Below are 21,384 nucleotides of genomic sequence, written 5' to 3'. Positions count from 1 at the left end.
TGTGAAGGGTGGAAGAGAGCCAGAGGCGGCCAAACAATGACTTGGCAGCGAAGTGTGAAAGCCATTACCAGCAAACTCAGCTGCGCTGGTAGTTGTCGTCTTCCTGGATGGGGACCCCGAGACGGGCCACATCAATTCCTAGAGACACTATCAGACATGGCCCAGTCGCGCCCTCAATGGTGCTCGTGCATCAAAGCTATTGCTTTCAATGCATAGCTTCTTTTCCAACCCCCCCCCACTTGACAACCCACTGACAATGCTGGATTTATGCACCAATTTACCAGCTCGCGCGTGCAATGCGCAGCTACCTACCCCCCACTCCAAATCATCGGTGAACGAAACTGCGGCAGCTGCAACCACTGTACGACGAGTACGCGGCTATTACAGCTGACAGTGATGATGATGATGATGATGATGTGCCTCAGGTATCTGTGCCCCGGACTTCAATAACAACCGTGGACAACTTGACGTCTGTTTTCAAACGCAGCCGACCACTGAAGCAAACGAGAAAACCAGTGGCTCTCGTTCATACGCCGGATTCTATCTGCATTAATATATGGTCTGTCGGAAACAAGGATCTAGGACGCAAGTGCTGTAACTGCGCCCTCTCATCCAAATTCCGGCTGCACACTGCTGGTAATATAGAAGCCGCTGCGGCTGGATATGACGGGGTGGGTGTTGTACTGAGCGATCAACCGGAGGCCTCTCTACTTGATTAGATACCTGTGGATAGTGGCCCTTCGTGGTTCGTTTGACTTCTGTGAAAGAATCTCGAGAAATTGTGGTCCATCAATTCCTGTTTATCGTGTATGCTTACGCCCCGGCGGACCATAGCTCTATGTCTGCTAAAGACAGCTTCTTTGATGCTGAACAACGGGCTAAAAGCTCAGACATCGTTGTGCTCGCTGATTACATGAGTGCCTCTCTGGGGAAAGATAACAACCCAGAAATCTGGCATGAGTTGATAATAGTGCCCATTTTCAAAAAGATATTTGCAGTGTCAGTTCGGCTTCCGTTGTAACAATAAATCTGACGTCACTGATTCCTCATCGTCTTACGGCGGTACGCGACTCATGAGTCCGTGGGCATCAAGCGGAATTTTGACCAGGTAAATGCTGCGTCGGTTACCGTACACTCCTTCAGGTGTTAGAGCAACACCATATGTACAGACCACCCGCAGTCTTTGTGTTTCTTGACTTCAGTTGTGCGTTCGATTCTGTCAATCAGTTAGTGCTGTTAGCCACACTTAGCAGGGTATGCCCTAGAACTTTGTGAGTGTAGTCTGATCCTTACATCCACGTAATTCTGGGCATGTGAGACTGTATGACGAGCCCTCTAAAAGTCACCCTACAAAAAGTGGTGTCCGACAATGATGTCCATCCTCTCCGTTCCTGATCAACTGCACCGTCGATGAAATGATGAGGCGAGTTTTGGAAGGTCTTCAAAACCGGAATGTTCAAATCATTGGTGGTGAGAACCTTGTCGATCTGGAGTATGCAGGGGACGTCTTCCTTATCTTTAAGACAGACACGAAGCTCAAGCACTTTTCAGTGAGCTAACCACCGTCATACCATTTTCGACATGCGCCTTGACATTCAAAGTGATAATGCCGACCTAAGCCAGATGGTTTTCCGTTAATTGACCAGTTCTTCACACTCCATTGGTCAGGTCACGTAATTCTTACGCCAAAGGACCGTTTGCCTCGCAGGAACCTCGCGCAGGCAAGTCTCAAATAGAAACGACCAAGGGGCGGTCAGTTCGTGAATGTTCAACGGAAAATGAAAGCCTTTGCAACTCCACTTAGTGGTTCATATGACCGCCGTCTCCCTGGATGGTGACGCAGGCACGAGGTAATCCAATAGTGAGTGGCTCTCCCAGACATGGCTGTATCACCCAGCCAGTGGCTCTTGCATGAAAGCCGTTGGCTTCAATGTGAGAACACGGAAGCGTTTAACTTCAATGAACCTGTTGGGTCGTCGCCTCCAGCTCGTGATTCATTTCGTTCTTTCCATTATCTTTGGTGAATGAGGCTATGGTAGTTAAACCACCGTTTCGGTTTTTAGCTAAAAAGCTGACTGAATTGCTGGCCGATTTACTTACTAAGGCTGCTGCAGAGGCTATATGTGCATCGTGACAGAAGAAGCCACTGCAAGCGGTATCCAGATGTGAGCAACGTTCGCCACCTTGTGACGTTTGCTGTCAGAAGCGCACTTTCATCGTCATCGACAGCATGACCTCAGTGATCAACAATAATTCTTCGCTGCTGTACAGCCATGATTTACTTGAAAGCCTTATGCTTCGCAGCCATGATTTACTTGAAAGCCTTATTGTGAAGAGAAGGATAAACGTGGAAGGGAATTAGTGCCAGTTTAGCACAGTCATTCCGAGATGCTCACACCTTCAAACACCCATTCAGGCAACCTGGATCGTAAATGACAATGAGAACGCCATTGATATGGATTAGCGGCCATATGTTTTGACGCAGCGGACTTCTTACTGTTCCCATCCTGGAAGGCGAGTACCACCTACAGCACTCAGACGTTTCGTAGTCTGTTTTACACCCCTCTGCTCCCGCCACCCAGAAAACAGCACTCTCTATGGCGAACGATGGTTCGGCATACACTATACATGGCCTGACCAACGCAGCTTCCGGTGCTAGACACATTCTCCAATAGAAGTCCCCGTTGAACTACTGAAATCTCACTTTCCAATTACCTTGTTATGGATACTCTAACACTAACCCTCGCGAGCTGTGGTCTTGGGACAACGATTGTCGAGCGTCAAAAGACGTATCAGTTCCGCTACCCGAACAGGCCAAATCTCACAGGCGTACAACAAAGCAACCCGCGCTGTAGCTTGATACACATGGATACACCGCTTTGACGCCATAGGTGTCTCAAATTAGCAAACGCAACGTGAGCCTGGCAGATTCGTGCATGCTTCTCATCCGTCACACTACAAGCAGAAATAATACAACTTCCAAGATGCGTACAACGCCCCACAACTTCGAGTGTTTTCCCGGGATTGTAAGTTGCGTGTTTAGTGGCTGGATACCCAGGGGCGTGGCCTGACACTTTCTGGGTGCAAAGTGCGTGCCAAAGGACTGGATGACTTTTGTCAGTTCATCCAAAAACACCTGTGACTTCTCTTTGAAGACGAAAACGATGTCTGCATATTCTGCGACAAGGTTTCCGTCACAGGCTGTCGGAACACCGGTGTTCGTCTCATTATTCCATTGCTCACGAAATCAAATGGGAATGGAGGAAATGGGCACCCGTGACCGTCACCGCTGTGTATACAGAAGCTTTCGGAGAGATTTCTGTGTACTTCACACGTCCGGAAGTCTGAGAACACAAAGAACGTATTATGTTCACGAACTTCCGTGGCATTCCCCGGTAGGCAGCTGTTTCAAGGAGGACATGCTGGTCAACTGATATGAACGCGCCTTGGAAATCCAGGAATACTAAAATTGAGGGTTGTATATACGTATCGCGTTGTTCTAGCACCTGACGAAGTGTGAAGATTTGGTCAACTTCACTCCTAAAAGACCGAAACCCCGCTTGCTGCTCTCGAATAAGTGTTTCACCAGCCGCCATAAGGCGACGAAGCACAGGTGACGCCAACAGTCTCGTGACGATCGGAGTCAATCTGACCTTCCTGTGGTTACCATATTTAGTGCGAGCCCCTTTTTGAAAGTGGGCACTATCCCCGACCCTCCCAAGTTGTCTGGAACCGTATACTTTTCCAAAATGCAGGCAGACAAATAAGAAAACAACGGACTAAGGACTTCACCTCCCATCTTTGAACAATGCGAGTGGGAGGTCGTCCGGACTAGAAGTTCGGTGACGCTTAAGAGAACGTATTCAATCATTTTCCAGGACCGAAGGAGCCTCCACATTTATCGTCCAGGGCTGTACGCCATCTGTAAGCTCTAGATGAGTGGCAGCTTGTGACCACGATATGTGCTGTTCGAACTATTCAACCCAGTTGTCAAGGCGTTCTCTACTCAAGAGGGTCACTTCATTCCAATGCTTGGTAGTTTCGTTCACAGACAGTTTCCGTGGTCTGTTCGCACAGATCAACTGAAGTAATCTTCGGGCATTTCCAGCTTTCTGGGACTCTTCCGTTTCCTTGGCTTTCTTTGTTCACCAGACTTCACGATTAGCTCGTACGCTTACTTCCACTTGACGTCTGATAATTCGTCGCATAAGGTTATGTTCAGGACCGGTTGGGATATTTCCTGCAGATTTGAACGTTGTCACTGATACGCAGTACTTTGGTGCACCTGGTGGTGCCGTGCCACAGGCAAAACTCCCGGCACTGTGCAAAGAGGTGGTACTCTTGTCCCAGTATGAATTCACGTCTGAAAGTAGGGCATTTGGAAGAAACTCTAGAAGACGATTCTGGTAAATTCGTCTCGCATCTGGACCTTCCAGTCTCTCATTTGCCAGGCGATTTTTCCCCACCACACACGACCCTGGAGAATGAAGGGAGAAGGGGCTCAGGATAAGTACGCGGTCGGAATCTTTAAATGCGTTTTGAAACGACCGGCAGTCACATTGATCAGCGCCGTCGATAATTGATGACAATGTGGTCGATTTAATTTCGTGCGCCGTTGGAGGACATGTGGCCTGACGAATTCGGCTAGTTCGTAATTTAGTACTGCCTAAAAACTGCCTCTCATATTTGCGTCACAGTTAAGCACTGGCGTTTGCTACTTGTATATAGGAGCTTGAGATAGTTCAGTTGTGATGATGCGAACTTTATGATCGGAAGGTCCTAGATTTGTGCGACTGGACACTATCTTAGCCCTCGTGCTTCTTCCGAGTGGCATGATAGCTAGGCGCCGAAAGGGTGTTACAGCCGAATGTTATTTTACTAGTATATGGCGGTCGCTGATGATTTATCCTCAGTATAGTCTTCCAAGGGTCCGATAGTGATGCACCATATCCCAGTATCCGAAACAATCTGATTGCCTAACGAGGTTGGTTGCTGGTCAGTTGGTTGTTGATCTGTTCGCCGAGCTTTGCAAGTGGCTCACGAACGTCTCGTCACCAATCGAGGACACATTATCGCAAACGCTCAAGACAAACTGGAGGCAATCTTTGTAAGCAACACAAGTAAGGTGATTACCGTCGAAACTTACAGTGAAGTAAATCCGACAGATATGTTAGGCATGCGACCATATCCCAGTATCCGAAACAATCTGATTGCCTAACGAGGTTGGTTGGTTGCTGGTCGGTTGTTGATCTGTTCGCCGAGCTTTGCAAGTGGCTCACGAACGTCTCGTCACCAATCGAGGACACATTATCGCAAACGCTCAAGACAAACTGGAGGCAATCTTTGTAAGCAACACAAGTAAGGTGATTACCGTCGAAACTTACAGTGAAGTAAATCCGACAGATATGTTAGGCATGCGAGAATGGCCCTGACATACATACTATACATGCCCCTTACCAACATAAGACAAAACGGATTGATACCTGACGAATAAACCAATGATTGGGTAAATAAATTGTCGTTGTGGCTGACACTTCATCCTCGGGATATATAAAACAAACGTTCCATAAATTGGCGTGACTTGGTCAACTTCTCAAGCGCCACGAAGCGAACGGAAAACCTGTCTGACTGAGACCAGGCAGGAACATTTAAAATGTAATTTATTTACCTGGTCATGTTTCTGGTCTGCTGTTGTCCTTCACACAGGCTTCGACTACGGGGCAGTGTCTCTTCCGGTTGCACCTAGCTGTGCAGCGAAAAGGCAACTCAGGTTGCCTCATTGGCTTGGTCTTCAGTCAGGTCTCCCTCCTTTGGCAGTTTGCAGTTTGTTATGTATAAGCTGGTACATAATGTGTGTAAGCTTTTAACATGGTGACCAACGGGGAATTGATGTAACATTTTTGATCGCATTCTGACTGGTGGATGACATATGTCCATGGACGTATTTGGGCACAGAAACCCGTTTTTAGACTCTACACGTAGGCAGAGTGTGCGATCTTGGGGCGAGTATAGAGGGGGCGCATATGGAGTGCACTCACATAAAGGATGAACTTCTTTTCAGCATATTTTTGCCCATCAACTGTATGGTACTTCACTGATAAATCCCCTAGTCAGGATATAATAGGTTCCACGGTGCCATCACGTACATCCTGATCACAAAGCCGAAAAACAGAACACCACTCGCTGATATTCAGTGACTGCGTGTCAACTGTAGTAGATACTGAACACACACTGAACCTTTAAAATTCATAACTGGGGGATACTCTCGGTTTAGAATGGCTGATGTGTGGTTCTTAGTGCGTACAGCCCTGTGGATATCATAGAAGAAGAGTTTCGGCTGACGTATTGTTGACGGTTCAATTGTTTAACTGCTCTACCTACCCCCTTGCGGAAAAGCACACCCGTTTTATCTTTACCGATTTTTTCTACTTCTTTTATCACATTTCAGGTGTTGGTAAAAGTAGTCTTCTCCTGCGGTATATTGATAATGACTTTTCCGCAACGTATATCAGCACAATCGGTGTGGACTTCAAAGTGAAAACAATAATGGTCGGGGGTTTGCGCGTCAAGCTTCAAATTTGGGACACAGCTGGCCAGGATCGATTCCGTACGATCACTTCCACGTGAGTTTCTCTATTCACGTGTTTGATTGTCTCGCTCTCCATTGATAGTTACTACCGAGGTGCACATGGGATCATTATTGTCTATGACGTAAATGACGTAAGGACATTTTGTAACGTAGAACGGTGGACTCAGGAGGCGAGCATGTACACGGACGACTCGATTGCTCGAATTCTCGGTAGGTTTTCCCATGTCAGTGCTTTATTAGTATAGCTCAGAATCGCCATTGAGGATAGTGCTGGTAGGCCCGAATCCTATGGCCCTTATTCTGTTCTGGACCCGAAAAGTAGTGACGTTCGGAGTTTTTGTCCTGTTCTTTATATTTTTTGGGGGGCACGCACTGAGAGTGATTTTTTCATGGAGTATTTAATTAGGGGAATATGGTTGTTTCACTGTGGGGTGAAATTGAGTTTAGGAGCTAGGTAATACCTGTTGTCATAAGTCCCGTTATTTCACCTTTCTTTAAAGACTAGACACTCCAGTTAAGACCGTCGACATTAGGTTCATCAATGAAGACTTTGGCTTTAAAGTACTGTGAAAGTGCTCCAGTCTTCATTTCAAGCCGTCCTCCGGATTTATCTGAGTCAGAATTTAAACCGATTCATCTGTAAAGACTCCGAATAATCTTAGGTCTCGGGCGTCGTTTGCCGTTTCTCGTTCATAATAATAGCACAGTACTCTCCTGTCTGACAGAACATTTCCGGGGCGTACCAAAATTCTCCCTCTGCCTGGAGGTCTCAATGAAGGGTAAATCCCTACGGTTGTGTCTAAGCAATGGAATTCCAGATTCGTCCGATTGTCTATTTTAAGAGACTCTCCAGGTGACCACTACTCATGATCGAGACTTTCGTTCGGCGCAATACACTCGTATAGTGGTGCTGTATGAGGTTTCAAGCTTTTAACGTGACAGTTGCCAGTATTTTCCGATGAGTTGCAAGCTAGCCAGTTTGGTATCCCCAACGATTTCCTCCTTGACTTTGAGGTTTGTATTTTCGAGAACGAATTGCAGCAGGAAAATTTCATGCATTCACAACTGTGACCGATTGGTTTCTGAGTGTAGCGCAGGGAAAGGAGTTAGTTAGATACTAACGGACGGCAAACCACGCCTGACGTATTGATACTAACGGACGGCAAACCACGCCTGACTAGCATATCTGGGATTAGGGTATTCAGCCTCTCCTGAAGGCGCTTCTCGTTGGGAGCATGTTTATAAACTGCCTTTGGCAGCTTGTCAAGAGTGAGGAAGTTTAGAGTCTTCTGTATTTTCCCCATTAATCCCAAAGTGGGTTTTCGAATGTGTGCGATATAAATATCATTTTCTCTCACTTTCCTCATAAATTTTGATTGTCGTTTGAAAGCAAGCGAGTTTGACAGCTTCAGTGACCGTCATTCGTACTCACTTTCGTGGTTTCGTTTTGGTGTCTGAAACTCTCATTCACCCCTGAATTTTTTCTGGGTGCATGTAATTTCTTCATCTGGAATGGATCTTGACAACGAAAAAAAACTACCAAATCTAATGGGCTGCGGGAAAACAGTATGAACCAAGCGTCAGTTCCTGTCACAGTTGACAAATCTGTGCGGTTTGTAGTTCGAGGCATTCATTGAAACTGACCACTCTAGCTTAGAATGTCTTCGCTTCTTACCACGCCCAGGATCTCACACTTTTCCAAATGTCTCACTACTCATCCCATCTGTCATCCCATCCTACAGTTACTCCACTTCCACGTTCACACTTTTCTCCATCTGTTTCCATTCTTTTTCCATTCACGTTCTCGGCTTGTGTCGTGACATTAGGTAGCTGTCGATTAAAAATGGACAGGCTCAGTCAGTTTTATCCGTACGTCGTTTGTTCTCCATACTCTCAACTTGTTTGATGTTCACGTGTAGTTTGGGCTGTGCTTCGCAGCACTTCAGCATTTCGCTGAAGATAATAGCGTTCTTTCTGCATTTTCATGTGATCAAAAGGTTGTTTTCCTCTCAACACGAATAACGGTTACTCCCTTTCCTCGAAAAACTTTCCTCGGTCTTCATGAATCTAGTGCACCCCCAGGACCAGCTGTTCAATAAAGTGTACTTTGGGGGCGGGAGAGTTTTCACAAAATTATCTACACGATTCAGATGCATTGGGGAAAATATATGAAGAATATATACCATTTTTTTCACATCGCCAGTCTAGCCCCGATATCTGGCGGTACCTGCGTTAGATGATGATATTTATTTTGCAGGGTATAAATATGCAGACTGCTAAATAAGGCGGATGTGGGCTACTGCCTGATCGACCGTTTGTTTCGGTGCCGATTCATCTTAAGTTTCTCCTGGTGTCAGAAAGTCCAATTGTCCAATTGTGAAACGCGTACACTTTACTGATGCCAAGGTTGGTTTTATGGATGCCAGTTCTGTCTATAGGCTGGTTTTTTGCCGTTGTTTTTAACACAATCGCTTCAGGCTTCTCCGTTGTTGAGAGCAACTCCTCTTGGTTTGCTTTGAACTAGGGCTGTCGCTTGGTCACTTTCGAAATTTAGAGTAAGGGTGCGTTTGATCGTGTTCAAGGAAATCCCTTGAGTCAGTGTGAAGGCTGAAGAATTGAACTCGAGCTCTTTCAATTTCTCATGCCATGTTCCACTAGGTACAGATATTGAGAACATAGGGTGAGCAACCAACTAACACGGAATCGAACCTGAAGAAGTTGTGAACAGTCGGTACTAAGAATACAACATGCTAATTGACGGAAAGTCAATGAAGTTCAAGGCACATCGAATTGGGTGAGGCGAGACTGGAAGTAGCGAGAGAAGAAGAGCAGTTCACTTTTCTGGAATATGTGATAGGTCAGTTATGCATAGTGAAGCAGATATTTTTAGCTACTGTGGAGAACAAATCAACCCAGCGAATCAACGGTATGTGTTAGTGGTACATGTGGTGGCATGTTAGTGACACATTTGTTATATTCAAAGATGCTGTGCACGCAGAACAGATACTTCACCTGAATACGCTTCTGCAACAAAATTAACGATAGAATCAGAGAGCGGTGAACAACCTATTGTTTAGTCAGTCGTCAAACCAGATCATCATCCGACACCTCAAACCAAACCTGCGTCCAGAAAAATCTGACCTTTTTTTACACTGGCATTGCAGGGAGCGCGAATGTATGACACATAATTTCCGGAAAACTGATTCTCTACTCCCATTTTTGGTCACATCCACTAGTCCATTGGACGTAGTTTCACACCCTTCACCCGGTTCCACGAGCCTTGAACTCCGTTGGATTTTTCACCGATTGTCACGCTGTATCTCTAATATGATAATATAATAATACTATCCTAAGACATATGTATGTATATATAATGCACCTCAGTCCCCTACTATTTGTCTGCCTTCAACGTCTACTCCGTATTCATTATACTGACAGTAGATAGTAGAATAAGGTCTCGCGAAATCAAGCGATTTCGAATGGTTTCGTGAAAAGTTTTTTTTGCTTGGTACTTGGTACTTGGTCTTTAATAATCATCGGCGGCAGCAATACTAGTGCTGTCACTGATGCTTCACTGCCATACAATCATAAGGCTCATCCCATTATAGTTGAAGCCTTAAAATGAAAAGAAACACATGGGTGAGGTGGATAACTTGTTGCTACTCTGTCTTAAACATTCTGAGGTGCCTACTTCTCCAGATACTGAATCAAACAGTCTGAAAAGAAGCTGATGGTACGAACGCCACTGATATCGATCAGCCGCCATTTCTTGCAGTCTCCAGCGAAGCGCAGGAGGTATTACATGACCCTATCCTGGAAGGCGGACCGCCCCAACAACCCTCAAACTTTTCGTAATCTCTTTCACACCATTCTGCCAGGTTATATGCTATTCACGTCGTGGTTCGCAACGTTCTGAAGGAGACATGGAAAACAACAGTCTTCTCGGAAGACGGTGTTTGGATATGCGCAGCGCGTGACCAATCCACCGTAGTTAATGAAGCTGGATGTTTATCGCGGTCACTTGTTTACTACACAACCAAATACCCGTTTTCTAGTTACCTCGTCATTAATTCGTCAACCTAGTTCGACATCAGCAACACTCCTAAGGCATCGAGCTCGAGGTAGCTCAGTGGTTGAGGTGTGGACTTACCGGAAGGTCCGTCTTTTGAACTCATCTTGACTGTTGCTGTCTAGGCTTGGGCAACCGAACAGTACCTCAACCCTCGTGCTTCCTTCGGGTAGTATGGCGCTAGGCATCGAAAGGACGTTATAGCTGAACGATTATTATTATGCCTAATGCATCGAATGCCAGAAACCGGAGGACGCTGCAAATCGTCTGTCCGCACAGGCCGTGTCTTGCAACCATACGACGCTATAACCTTTACTATAGTTTGGTACACGCAGCACTTGAGACCAAGTGATACGTTTGACGCCGCGAGTGACGCAAATAATCAAAGGTGATTCTGGCATTTGAGATTCCTGCAACGACTTCATGAGACACATTTGCGTCCGAGCTAATTGACTACTGAGGTGTATCAAGTTCTCCACAACTTCCAGTGATTCTCCTTGAATTGTAAGGGTTGTGTTCAGAGACGGCATGACTGCCCTTTGACGGTGCTAGGTTCATTTTGAAAGATGGTATGATGTTGGTCAGTTTTTTCAACAGGGCTTGTGCTTTGCATTTGTCTTCAGAGGTGACGGAGATGTCATATGCGTACCCCAAATCCACAGGCTCCCCACAAGGAGAGATTTAGACACCGGAGTTTTGAAGACCTTCCAGCGTCCTCATCGGTGACGAAGTTGAATAGTAGAGGGCGGACACTACTCGTCGTGGGGAACTAGTAGGGCTTACTAGACACTCTCACAAGCCCAGAAACATGGGAATATAGAGGCCGGCACTTCACATCTAGATTTTGGTGTCTTTCACCCTTCGGGATGTGATGGTGTCGTTCGATTCGAGACATTTCTATTGACCAATTTTATAGAACAGTTATAATTATCTCCTCCAGAGGGATTACTCTTGGCGGATACGACCTGTTGCTAGTCTTCTGATGTCCGCTCCAGAGGGTGCAACCTGAGAAACAAGCTGATGTACTGACTGCTGACTCACTCGATACCAGAATAGACCATATGCTGGTATTCGATACTCCTTTTTAGCTCTTCTACCCGGAACGGTGCCGTCCATACTGCAGTCGCATGGCTTCTCACAACAACCGATAGAGTCATTAGTATTTGTGCTGTAGAACTCGAGATAGCTCAGTGGTTAAGGCGCTAGCTTACGCACTGGAAGGTCCGTGGTTCGAACCCAACTCCAGCATCTCTACTGCTCCTGTCTAGGCTTGGGCAACCTGGCAGTATTCCAGACCTCGTGCTTCCTTCTAGTGGCATGGCAGCTAGGCCCCAAAAAGATGTTACCGCTGAACGATATTTTTTGGTACCGAAAGCGTGCTACAGTTGAATGAACTATTTGTGTTGCAGGAACATGGCCACTTCTATTACGCGACATAATTTGCTTGCTACGCGTTGAGTCCCACTGAAAAGGTGTTACTGCTGAACGATTATTATTATTTATTACAGGGAATGACGGGCAAACGGATTTGATCGAGGTCGGTTCACATAACTTCCTGGCAAATCTCTTGAGACGTTTTTATGAACGGATAAGCATGAAATAGAATATCCAGTACATAAAACTTAGGAAGTTACCTGGCCCTTCTCTTCCATTGTCCTTCACACATTTTAGCTAAATCCAGTAGACAGTAATGTTGATAGGGTCTTATACTTTCCGGACCATGCTGCGAGAAGGATTTATGTGTTACCAACTTTATGAACAACGAAAGTCAATTTATCTTCCAAAATGATTCCTGGTTTCCCGAGGTTTTTACGCCCTTGAGCCCAGTTATTTTTTTTGCAATTTTACTCTGTTGCTACGCGTTAGTCCCACTGAAAAGGTGTTACTGCTGAACGATTATTATTATTTATTACAGGGAATGACGGGCAAACGGATTTGATCGAGGTCGGTTCACATAACTTCCTGGCAAATCTCTTGAGACGTTTTTATGAACGGATAAGCATGAAATAGAATATCCAGTACATAAAACTTAGGAAGTTACCTGGCCCTTCTCTTCCATTGTCCTTCACACATTTTAGCTAAATCCAGTAGACAGTAATGTTGATAGGGTCTTATACTTTCCGGACCATGCTGCGAGAAGGATTTATGTGTTACCAACTTTATGAACAACGAAAGTCAATTTATCTTCCAAAATGATTGCTGGTTTCCTTGCTTCCCGAGGTTTTTACGCCCTTGAACCCAGTTATTTTTTTTTGTAATTTTACTCTGTTGCCTGCTTCTCTAGTATGTTTTCACCAATCTCGAAGACCCAGTTATATCTTTACCATCCTTAAGTTGTCCACTTTGAGACAGAATCGGAAGACTCAAGAAGGAACAGGATGACTTTATGAACATTTCAGACGTTCGAACTTCTTCATTCGGGCCTTCTCACACTTCCCGCAGTAAGTGTGGAGTGGAATTGTGTCTTACAGCTGAGTGGGCTTATTCAAATTCGGCGTGTCAGTATTTCATTGAATTCGCTGATTACTACACTTAAATCAAACGTACAGCTGTCTACTTATGGAGACATCAAATCAAGGGACCGACCAGAGTTGTTTTCTTCAGTCCCATTTAGTCCTCATGGTCTCGTTCACCGATCAGAAATGGGGGCCAAGCCGTACATGGTAACTTACTGCACTATGGACAAAAAGAAAATAAGCGAGAAGAGAAGCACTAGCGGAATCAACTAGTAAGCTTAGGAACGGCTGCGGGATGCTGCTGGTACAGATTTATTAATTTATCCCCTACGACTGCTCATAAGAAATGCGTTTCCTATACCCGGCTTATGACGTTAGTTTTCCGTATCTAGATGGTCGCAATGCTTTTGCCGACGCCAATTTCATTGCCATCCAACGCTTTTTGTGCACACGATGCCACATTGCACACATCTCACACATTCAATTGTTTTTGTGCACTTAAATCTCGTTTAAACAGAGTTCTCCTGTACCCGTTGGCCCAGACCAAAAGATACTTATATCCTGCTCGAGTTTTGCGTTCATTAGCGATCAGTAATACGTATTCACAGCCCCAATTTGAATCCAAATCACATGTTCTACAGAGCCGGTTGCTTCTACCTCACCGGCACACACTGGGAGCATGTGAATTAGCGCATCTCAACAAGAAAACAGATTCATAATTGGGGGATGTATAGTTTCGCCGGGTACCTCAGTTAGTCAAAGGTTGTTCGGTGTCTGTTGCGGTCTTTGGCCAGGATGTCCAGAGAAACAACTTATTGATCGGTTCAGTTAGGATGGTTACGGGGTCGTCATCCGAGTTGCTGATAGAACCATATGCATCGCTCGTGTTAATCTAACCAGACGTCATAATTGAAGCGCACTCAGCGTAGGCTGGTGATGCAGCCTTAGTTCAAGTCCCCGCATAGCCAAGAATGCGTTTAATGAAGTCGAAGTTTGTGTCCAGTGCATCACGAACTCTTTTGGTCTGAATTAACTAGAGTACTACTGTCAGGACAGGAGAATGCTTGTTCAAACCGGTGTAAAGTTCAATGAATTCCGCGACTACTCACTTTTTGCAGTGTAATTTTCGCTTATCCCACTCATCTTAACCAAAGCACCAATTGCATGCACCGTGTGCCGCTTTCCTATGCACATTTTCCAGTGGGCAATAAAAATGACACTCCTGCACTCAAAACAGTCGCCGCGCGTGACGCACAACGTTTGGCTGCAAAACATTCATGCCTTTTCATCGAAACCTCCGCCAAAAGTGATGAAAATGTGGATCAGGTTCGTCCTCGTATTTTTGTTGTTTCCCCAGGTTTGATTGTCTATCATTCTTGCTCCTCAACGCCCTTCTTACGAATGTTTACTCTGTTCCCGCTTTCCACTCGACTTTTTTTGGAGCGGTTGTTACTCTGGTCGCCTTTCCTATTGGGTACCGTTCGCTTCTGTGGATTTCAGCTAGTGCACATTAGTTAAGCGGTGCACACACATTTTATATCTACTGGCAGCTATGTCCTTACTTTTGGTATGAAGGTCAAATCAGCTTTGGTAGCTTACTGTGACTAAAGTATTGACGAAGACACATCGAAACGGATGTTTAAGTGATCCTTGAGGTGGTCGCAGTGCCGCTGGAGAATCGGGAGGACAAACAGAACCAACGAAGCAGAAGCAGGTGTGTCCTCGAAGCCCACCGGTCTCTACCAATTTATTTGCTGTGAAATTACAGCCTAGATCGAAACGGATGTCTTACGATGTTCGGTCTTAGTGGACCCGAAACACTACAGGAGTTGTCCAATTTTAAACTCACAACTCTAACTAACTGTTATTTGCTCCTGGTTCTGTATCATGCACAACCACGCTGGTAATTATGCGTTGCTAGCCCAATTTTCCATGTAACCTTAACAAACACGGGCCAATGCACGGTTTCGATTTCATTTGTACTAGCTCGGTGTGATGCTTGCTCTTATTGTGGCAGCACTGGAGATAGGTTAACATTCTGCCGTCGGTTGCTCGCATTCGGCTTCTTTTGTATTGATTTCAAAGAACCTGCGAAGCGCTTTGTTTCTTCCACAAACACAACACTGATCAGAAGCTGTCTGCTATACAAACCAAAACCCTGTGCATTTTTCTGGAATCTCCACCACACCATCCCTGTCTCAATTAAATGCCAGTATGTATTACTGGTGTATTGCTGTCAATGATAATGTCTCCATTCAGGCCAGTACTCCACAGTTCTTTCGCGCAGTCGGTCAAAATCTTTGGGATCTTGAAATGCCTGCTCGCAGTTTGCGTCCTTTCGTTCCGGAATTTCTTCCAGATAACGCAATTTACGAGAATCAAATGAACAGGTGATCGTTATAGCTGACTCGTTTAATCACACCTAACTTCAGTAATTCCCGCGTCACTGAGATCGCAACTCACTGGACTGTTCTCTGAGCCAGATACTATACTGTTCCAATCCAACTGTAAACTTTCGTCTACTGTGCGTCCGTTATGGCCGCCATCATGGCGGTTTTGCGTTATCGAAATTTTCGTTATGGCGAGTCTTTTGTTTCCGTTGGAATAAAGAATTGGCTCTTCATTAGGTCCGCAGTTCGGGGTCACACGTCGTACGGCAATCCCATCAAGAAAAAGCACAACAGGGATGGTCGTTTTTCGGCGGCACACCACACAAAGTCGTGGCTGATGATAAGTTCTATCGTGAACTTTCAGCCAGCAGGTCTCTATTCGGAGAGATCTTTTAGGACAACATTGTATACATTGTTATTTTTCTGCTTTGGCGGTTCTATATCCATATGCTCGTGAATACAAAACGCGATACTACATGAATTTTAGAGACAAGCGTGTTCCGTGATCAATGCACGGGTGTGTTTTGTACACATTGTTTTTCTAGTCCTGCGGTCCAGTTGTTTTCGTTCATAGTTTGACAGGTAACCGCTTATTGATCGTGATGTGACACACTAAAAAGAGTTTTCTACTCTTTATTCGGGGTCCGTTAACTGCACTTAACATTTATTCAGTTGAGGTAGCCAAAATTTCTTCATAGATACTTTCGTAATTATGACTATACCCTCGAATGCGGTTGATATCTCTTCAAGAAACTAGTACAGAACATGTTAGAACTGATGATGGCCAATCAGACTCAGCCACATTAGTTCCGATGGGAACATCGGATCAGTAATGCTGGGGTACGCCGGATGGTTTCAGGAGGAAATAAAGCACACGCGACAAATGGGCGGCTGATCACACTCATTGGGTTGCACTGGCTTGGTCACTTGTTTCGTACACCAGTTTAGTCGACTCCTCTGAACACCCCTGTTCGCACATCCATGTGGAGGGCGAGAGTGAGTTCAAGGAATGACTTGGTAACAAAGTGTGAAAGCCACAGCCAGCAAGCAGGGCTTTCATTGTCTCCCTGGATGGGGACTCCGGGACGGGACACATCAATAGTCGTGACCATGGCTCATTCCTGATTTTACATTCAACCTGTCGCCTTCGATACATAGCCCCCCATCTGACCTCGTCGGTGAGAATTCCACTGCCACCTTTGCATTTACACGTCAACGATATCAGCTACTACCTTCAATGCGTATCTATGTATTCGGTTAGCGAGACTAAATCCAAATGTATAAACCACATAGACGGCTCTCAGCTGTAGATGACTTTAGTGGAATTGTTTTCATTCTATTCGAAATCTGTTGGGTATTACAAATCGAATGGCGACGGTGGGTAACGGACGTGAGACGCTCGTGAGTGGCATCCTTGATTCACCGTCGATCATGCGATAAACTCAGTGAACCCCGGATAACCTGGTATGTTTGTAAGTAAAGGAACTTACCGAGCTATGTGGCGTTGAACATAGTTGAAAAGTTGTTGAATTTTTCATTGACCTTACCTTACCAGAAAACTGTATATAACCCTTGGAATTTTCTGAGGCTGCTTTGTCGTCGGTTTCTGATTCCCACACTCTGTGCAAAGATACTTATGTGGATAGATGACGCCTACTCAAGTTACTTCCCCTATTTTAATGACGTATCCCATTCCCCCCCCGACTCATTCGTCTTTCATTTTTTTCCAGATGTTCGATATGATCACACGAGAGGCGTTACGATTACGACTACAATTGGCGAGTCAGCAGTGCAATGCGATGCCCAATTCCATTACCCTCCGCCCTGTTGCTGCTGCGCCACCCGAAAAGAGGCGGAACTGTTGTAAGTAACGAAGCGCCTCGTTTTTTCAACTCAGTGTCCGACCGAAATGCTGTGTACATATTTCTTTTTATCAGCTGATCCTTATCACAAGCCGATAATTTGTTCTGTTAATTATATTTTCAAGGAACCAGATCTGATTAAGTCACTAATGAAAACCGGCATTTTTTCTTGATCGAACCGTGCCTTTAACTCGTTTTTTTCACTTTTTCTTGTATTACCACTACCTTATTCTCTCACTTACCTCACCGGCTTCGCCACTTTGGCAATACCCAGCCAACCACTTTCAACGAATCCCGTGATTTTATACCAGTATTACCATTACTTGATTACTCATCAAGCTAATATGAATTAGTTAATCAGTCTTTCGTCACCGTAAATTTCCTCTGCTCTCTTTTACGCTCCGGGATTGTTGAGTGCATCTCTCCTCGTGCAGAATAATGGTCCGTCTCAACTAATACCGATACAATTCCGAATGGGAGTCTCGCGATTAATGTTGACGCAATGAACCCCTTGAGGTCACCCAAAAACTTGTCAGTGAGTTCAGTCAAGAATGGGAAGATAAGATTTCACAGGAGCTAGTCAGTGATAACGTGATGCTTTGCGGTTTTTAAAAAAATCCATCTCATCACCTCCTGCTGGAGACATCAAGCGAGCTGAGAAACATTGATACACTCGGGAATCAGCTGATTTAATGGTTACTCATTGTCCAACCAGAATTTGTTGAATTTTGAAGTCCTGATGTTAGTGCGACGATCTTGGCTTGAAGCTATCATCTAATGAGGTCACGGGTTTATGGAGGCTATTCGCGCCGGTAGTCAGCACAAACATCGATCCCTATGGGTGTTAGCAACGAACAGGTCCAGACCGCGGTTCAAAAAAATCAAAAGCCACGGTCCATTGCATTGGGCAAGATGCGTGCGGACAGTATCACACATGATGAAGTAGCAGCCATCTGGACATGACACCGGAAGTTGGGTCAAATATCGACGGTAGTAAACGCACATATATCGTCCTATCCAACTAAGCTCCGTCACTCTGTTAACAGACACTGCTTTAAGCCATCTTACCGGATCTCCTGAACTGGCCCCACTTATTAGGACAATTTGTAGTTCTCTCCTGCGCGGGCCACCAGCCACACGATATTTTATTACTTTGTTGATTACCCACGCATCTGTAGCACGATCAATACTCCCGAGCTTTAGTGACCCATCGTTTCCAGAGCGAGTCGTCGAAACCGGTAATGCGCGAACGGATAGAGCTTCCCTCCACCTCATTCTGTGTGAACCCATTTAACTCGCCCCACAACGTAAGATCGCTCATATTTTCTAAGAATTGGCCTTCCGAACCTTTTGCGGTTCCACTTGGTTAACAGGTTCATGCCAGATAACTACAAACTGCACACTCCCAATTTCTGCGAGTAATGAGGAACCGTATACCTGTCCACGCCGCTAGGGTCGAATCCATCCGGAGTCCCGAATAGAGATTGTCCATCACCGAAGCCTATAGTAGTGAAAAACGCCCAATGCTGTTGAGGATCGTTCACATTATATTAGCCGCATCAATACAGATTAAAAGCGTTCACAAAATGCACGTATTGTTCTTTCTTATAATAAAAGAAGCACAAGAAAAGTCAAACGGAATAAGAACAACTGCTGAAGGACAGTTGTTTGTCCTAACTGTGACGGAACTGACCGGGCGAAGCTCAAAAATGCGATCGGCCATTGGCGCGAAACTCAGAAGAAATGTCTTGTGGTGGACGGAGGGTTCGCCGATGGAGTCCCTGATGAAGACGCTGGACTGGCCCGAGGGTGAGGAGAGGAACTGGCGGGAATGTTCATTTTTTGTAATTGTTGCTGTTGTTGAAGCGATGCCGCAATGGTTGCGGTGTTCAGATAATTGAACGGATTCATGTCAGTGCTGTACGGAGCCAACACGGCCGTTAGTGCAACCGGAGAGTGTGAAGCCGGAAGTCCACCTGAGCCAGAGGATGTTGTTGAGGGAAACCCTGATTGGAGAACAGCGGCATTGATCAGAGCGGAGGAAGAAGTTACACCGATAGAGGCCATGAAGGCAGCAGCATCTGTCAGGCGACTGGCATTCAGACCCGCTCTCGTCCCACCGGCGCCCTGTGAAATAAACGAAGGCAAAATTAGTAAAGGTGTAGGCGGATGTATTTGGCGCACCCTTATTTGGTTTAGTTTCGGGTTCTCAGCAGCATCTGTCAGGCGATTGGCATTCCAGGCCCGCTTCGTCCCACCGGCGCCCTGTGAAATAAACGAAGGCAAAATTAGTAAAGGTGTAGGCGGATGTATTTGGCGCACCCTTATTTGGTTTAGTTTCGGGTTCTCAAACCGATTAAGTTGTATTCTTCAAATCAAGCCGGCCCATGCACTGCGAGAATTAACCCTACCTCAACCAGACCGTGAATTAAAACTAATCCTTACGTCACACTTTCCGCAACCATGCAGTCTTTCGACAAGCACTGCGTGAATGTGTGCTAGCAACTTGGTCAGTGGCAGTCAAGTTCAAGTTCTGTCACCTCGACGTCGTACGCGGAACAGAAAGGGTGGACCTTATGCTCGGAGCAATAAGACATGCAGAATACTTGACGATCACAAAAACCATAAGACTGACAAGATGCATTTTGTTCAAAATTTCAAAAGGTTACCACCATGTGTCCAACCGGGCAGCTCGGATAGAAAGAACATGACCGCGCCAGTGGTCCCTAGTGAGTAATCAATAATGTCTCTGTGGATTTCAGTGTTACTCATAGATTACATAGCAATTGGGAGTTGAGTAATCCCCTTGGGGCACCACTACGATGAAAAGGGGGGAAATTGATCTCCCTTCAGCGGATAGGAGTCACGCATTGACTTGCGGCTGATAGAGAACGTTGTGAACTTCGCTAGAGTGACGTCACCTTGAAAAGGTTCCTTTTGAGGGAGATTCCTATAGTGGAGGTGCTCGATCGCATAAGTAGTTAGTCAGAACACAACTGTGTTCGAAAGGGAGAGCGCGGCCCTGAGGTCAGTAGGGCGGCTTGAGAGAACGGCCGGAGAATATGACGTGAAGTCTGTTGCCGTTGAGACCGGTCTTCTGCAAGTCCCTTCGATTGAGAACGCTGGTGTTCGCGCAGTCAGTTTCTATATAAATAATCTGAGTAGAATGGGAAGTGCAGCCGTCCCGAAAAGTGAAAAGTCACCCCATTTCCTTCCTTTTCCACTAGAGAACTTTGTTAGAATCAATATTATATAATGTGGCACTTGCTCTAGAGAGTACATTTCCGGACAAGTGTTTCCCTTTCGGACGGATGCAGAAGTGAACTATCTTCCTTACCTTTTGCAAACGTCTAAGGGAAGTTTCACCTTTATGAGGGAAAGATGGATGTGATGTTTTTGACAGTGTGAATCTTCTTGCCGGTAGTCCGGTATTTTGCTCATCCCCGGCTACTTGCTGTGATTGAGCGTGACCCAACGTAAGGCTGGCACATCATCGTGGCGATCAGATTTAACTGCAAGATGCTCATTCGAGCTGGAATCGAGTTCCCTGAGGTCCAGCCATGTCAAAAATCTAAAGAACCGGGTTTCTATACCTTTAAAAAACAGCGATAAGACATCAAACAGCCTTTGTCTTCCTGCCAGAAGAGGCAAGGGGGAGTAGTCTGGCGACAAACGGCGAGTCAGGTACTACTAGGTATAGTATTACGAGACAGCCCTAGGGCAATCAAGCCCATCTGCTGAGACAGGTGTATGAGTTTCTCCAGAGAAATGGCGGACCGAAAACCCACATGCTCAAATCGTTCAATGGTTGACCCTGGTAATTGGTAACTAACTCCCGCGGCCGTGTAAAGGTCTACAGGAAGCTTTCTCCTGAGTTCACCACATCAAGTGGTGTCCGACAGGGCTGTCCTCTTTCACCTTTCCTCTTCAACTTTGTCATTGATACGACCATGGAAGACTCACTAACAGCCTCTAATGCCTGTGGGGTCGAAGTGCTCCCTGGGCCTCCGCTCACAGA

The 21,384-nt window shown here is 45.7% G+C and overlaps 3 protein-coding genes across 3 annotated transcripts in view; 1 reads left to right on the top strand and 2 right to left on the bottom strand.

Moving 5' to 3' along the window:
* Positions 1–17,740, top strand: part of T265_02538 (hypothetical protein) — a gene marked incomplete at both ends in the record, with an annotated part of 25,131 nt that extends 7,391 nt beyond the window's left edge. Inside the window, 4 exons of the mRNA XM_009166801.1 lie at positions 6,397–6,623; positions 6,672–6,799; positions 14,316–14,440; positions 17,235–17,740. Of these exons, the coding sequence (XP_009165065.1) occupies positions 6,397–6,623; positions 6,672–6,799; positions 14,316–14,440; positions 17,235–17,375 (621 nt within the window). The remainder of the gene's footprint in view (positions 1–6,396; positions 6,624–6,671; positions 6,800–14,315; positions 14,441–17,234) is intronic.
* A 442-nt stretch (positions 17,741–18,182) lies between these two features.
* On the bottom strand, positions 18,183–18,641 carry T265_02537 (hypothetical protein; the record flags this gene model as incomplete). Its single annotated transcript, XM_009166800.1, has 1 exon — positions 18,183–18,641. The coding sequence occupies one exon, from the start codon at positions 18,639–18,641 to the stop codon at positions 18,183–18,185; it is 459 nt and encodes a 152-aa protein (XP_009165064.1).
* Positions 18,642–18,898: 257 nt separating this feature from the next.
* Positions 18,899–21,384, bottom strand: part of T265_02536 (hypothetical protein) — a gene marked incomplete at both ends in the record, with an annotated part of 11,369 nt that continues 8,883 nt past the window's right edge. Inside the window, one exon of the mRNA XM_009166799.1 lies at positions 18,899–19,493. Within this exon, the coding sequence (XP_009165063.1) occupies positions 19,101–19,493 (393 nt within the window). The remainder of the gene's footprint in view (positions 19,494–21,384) is intronic.

The sequence above is a fragment of the Opisthorchis viverrini genome, assembly GCF_000715545.1.
Source record: "Opisthorchis viverrini unplaced genomic scaffold opera_v5_32, whole genome shotgun sequence".
Classification (NCBI taxonomy): domain Eukaryota; kingdom Metazoa; phylum Platyhelminthes; class Trematoda; order Opisthorchiida; family Opisthorchiidae; genus Opisthorchis; species Opisthorchis viverrini.
The sequence above is the reverse complement of the archived record's forward strand: the minus strand, read 5'-3'. Positions and strand labels throughout refer to the sequence as shown.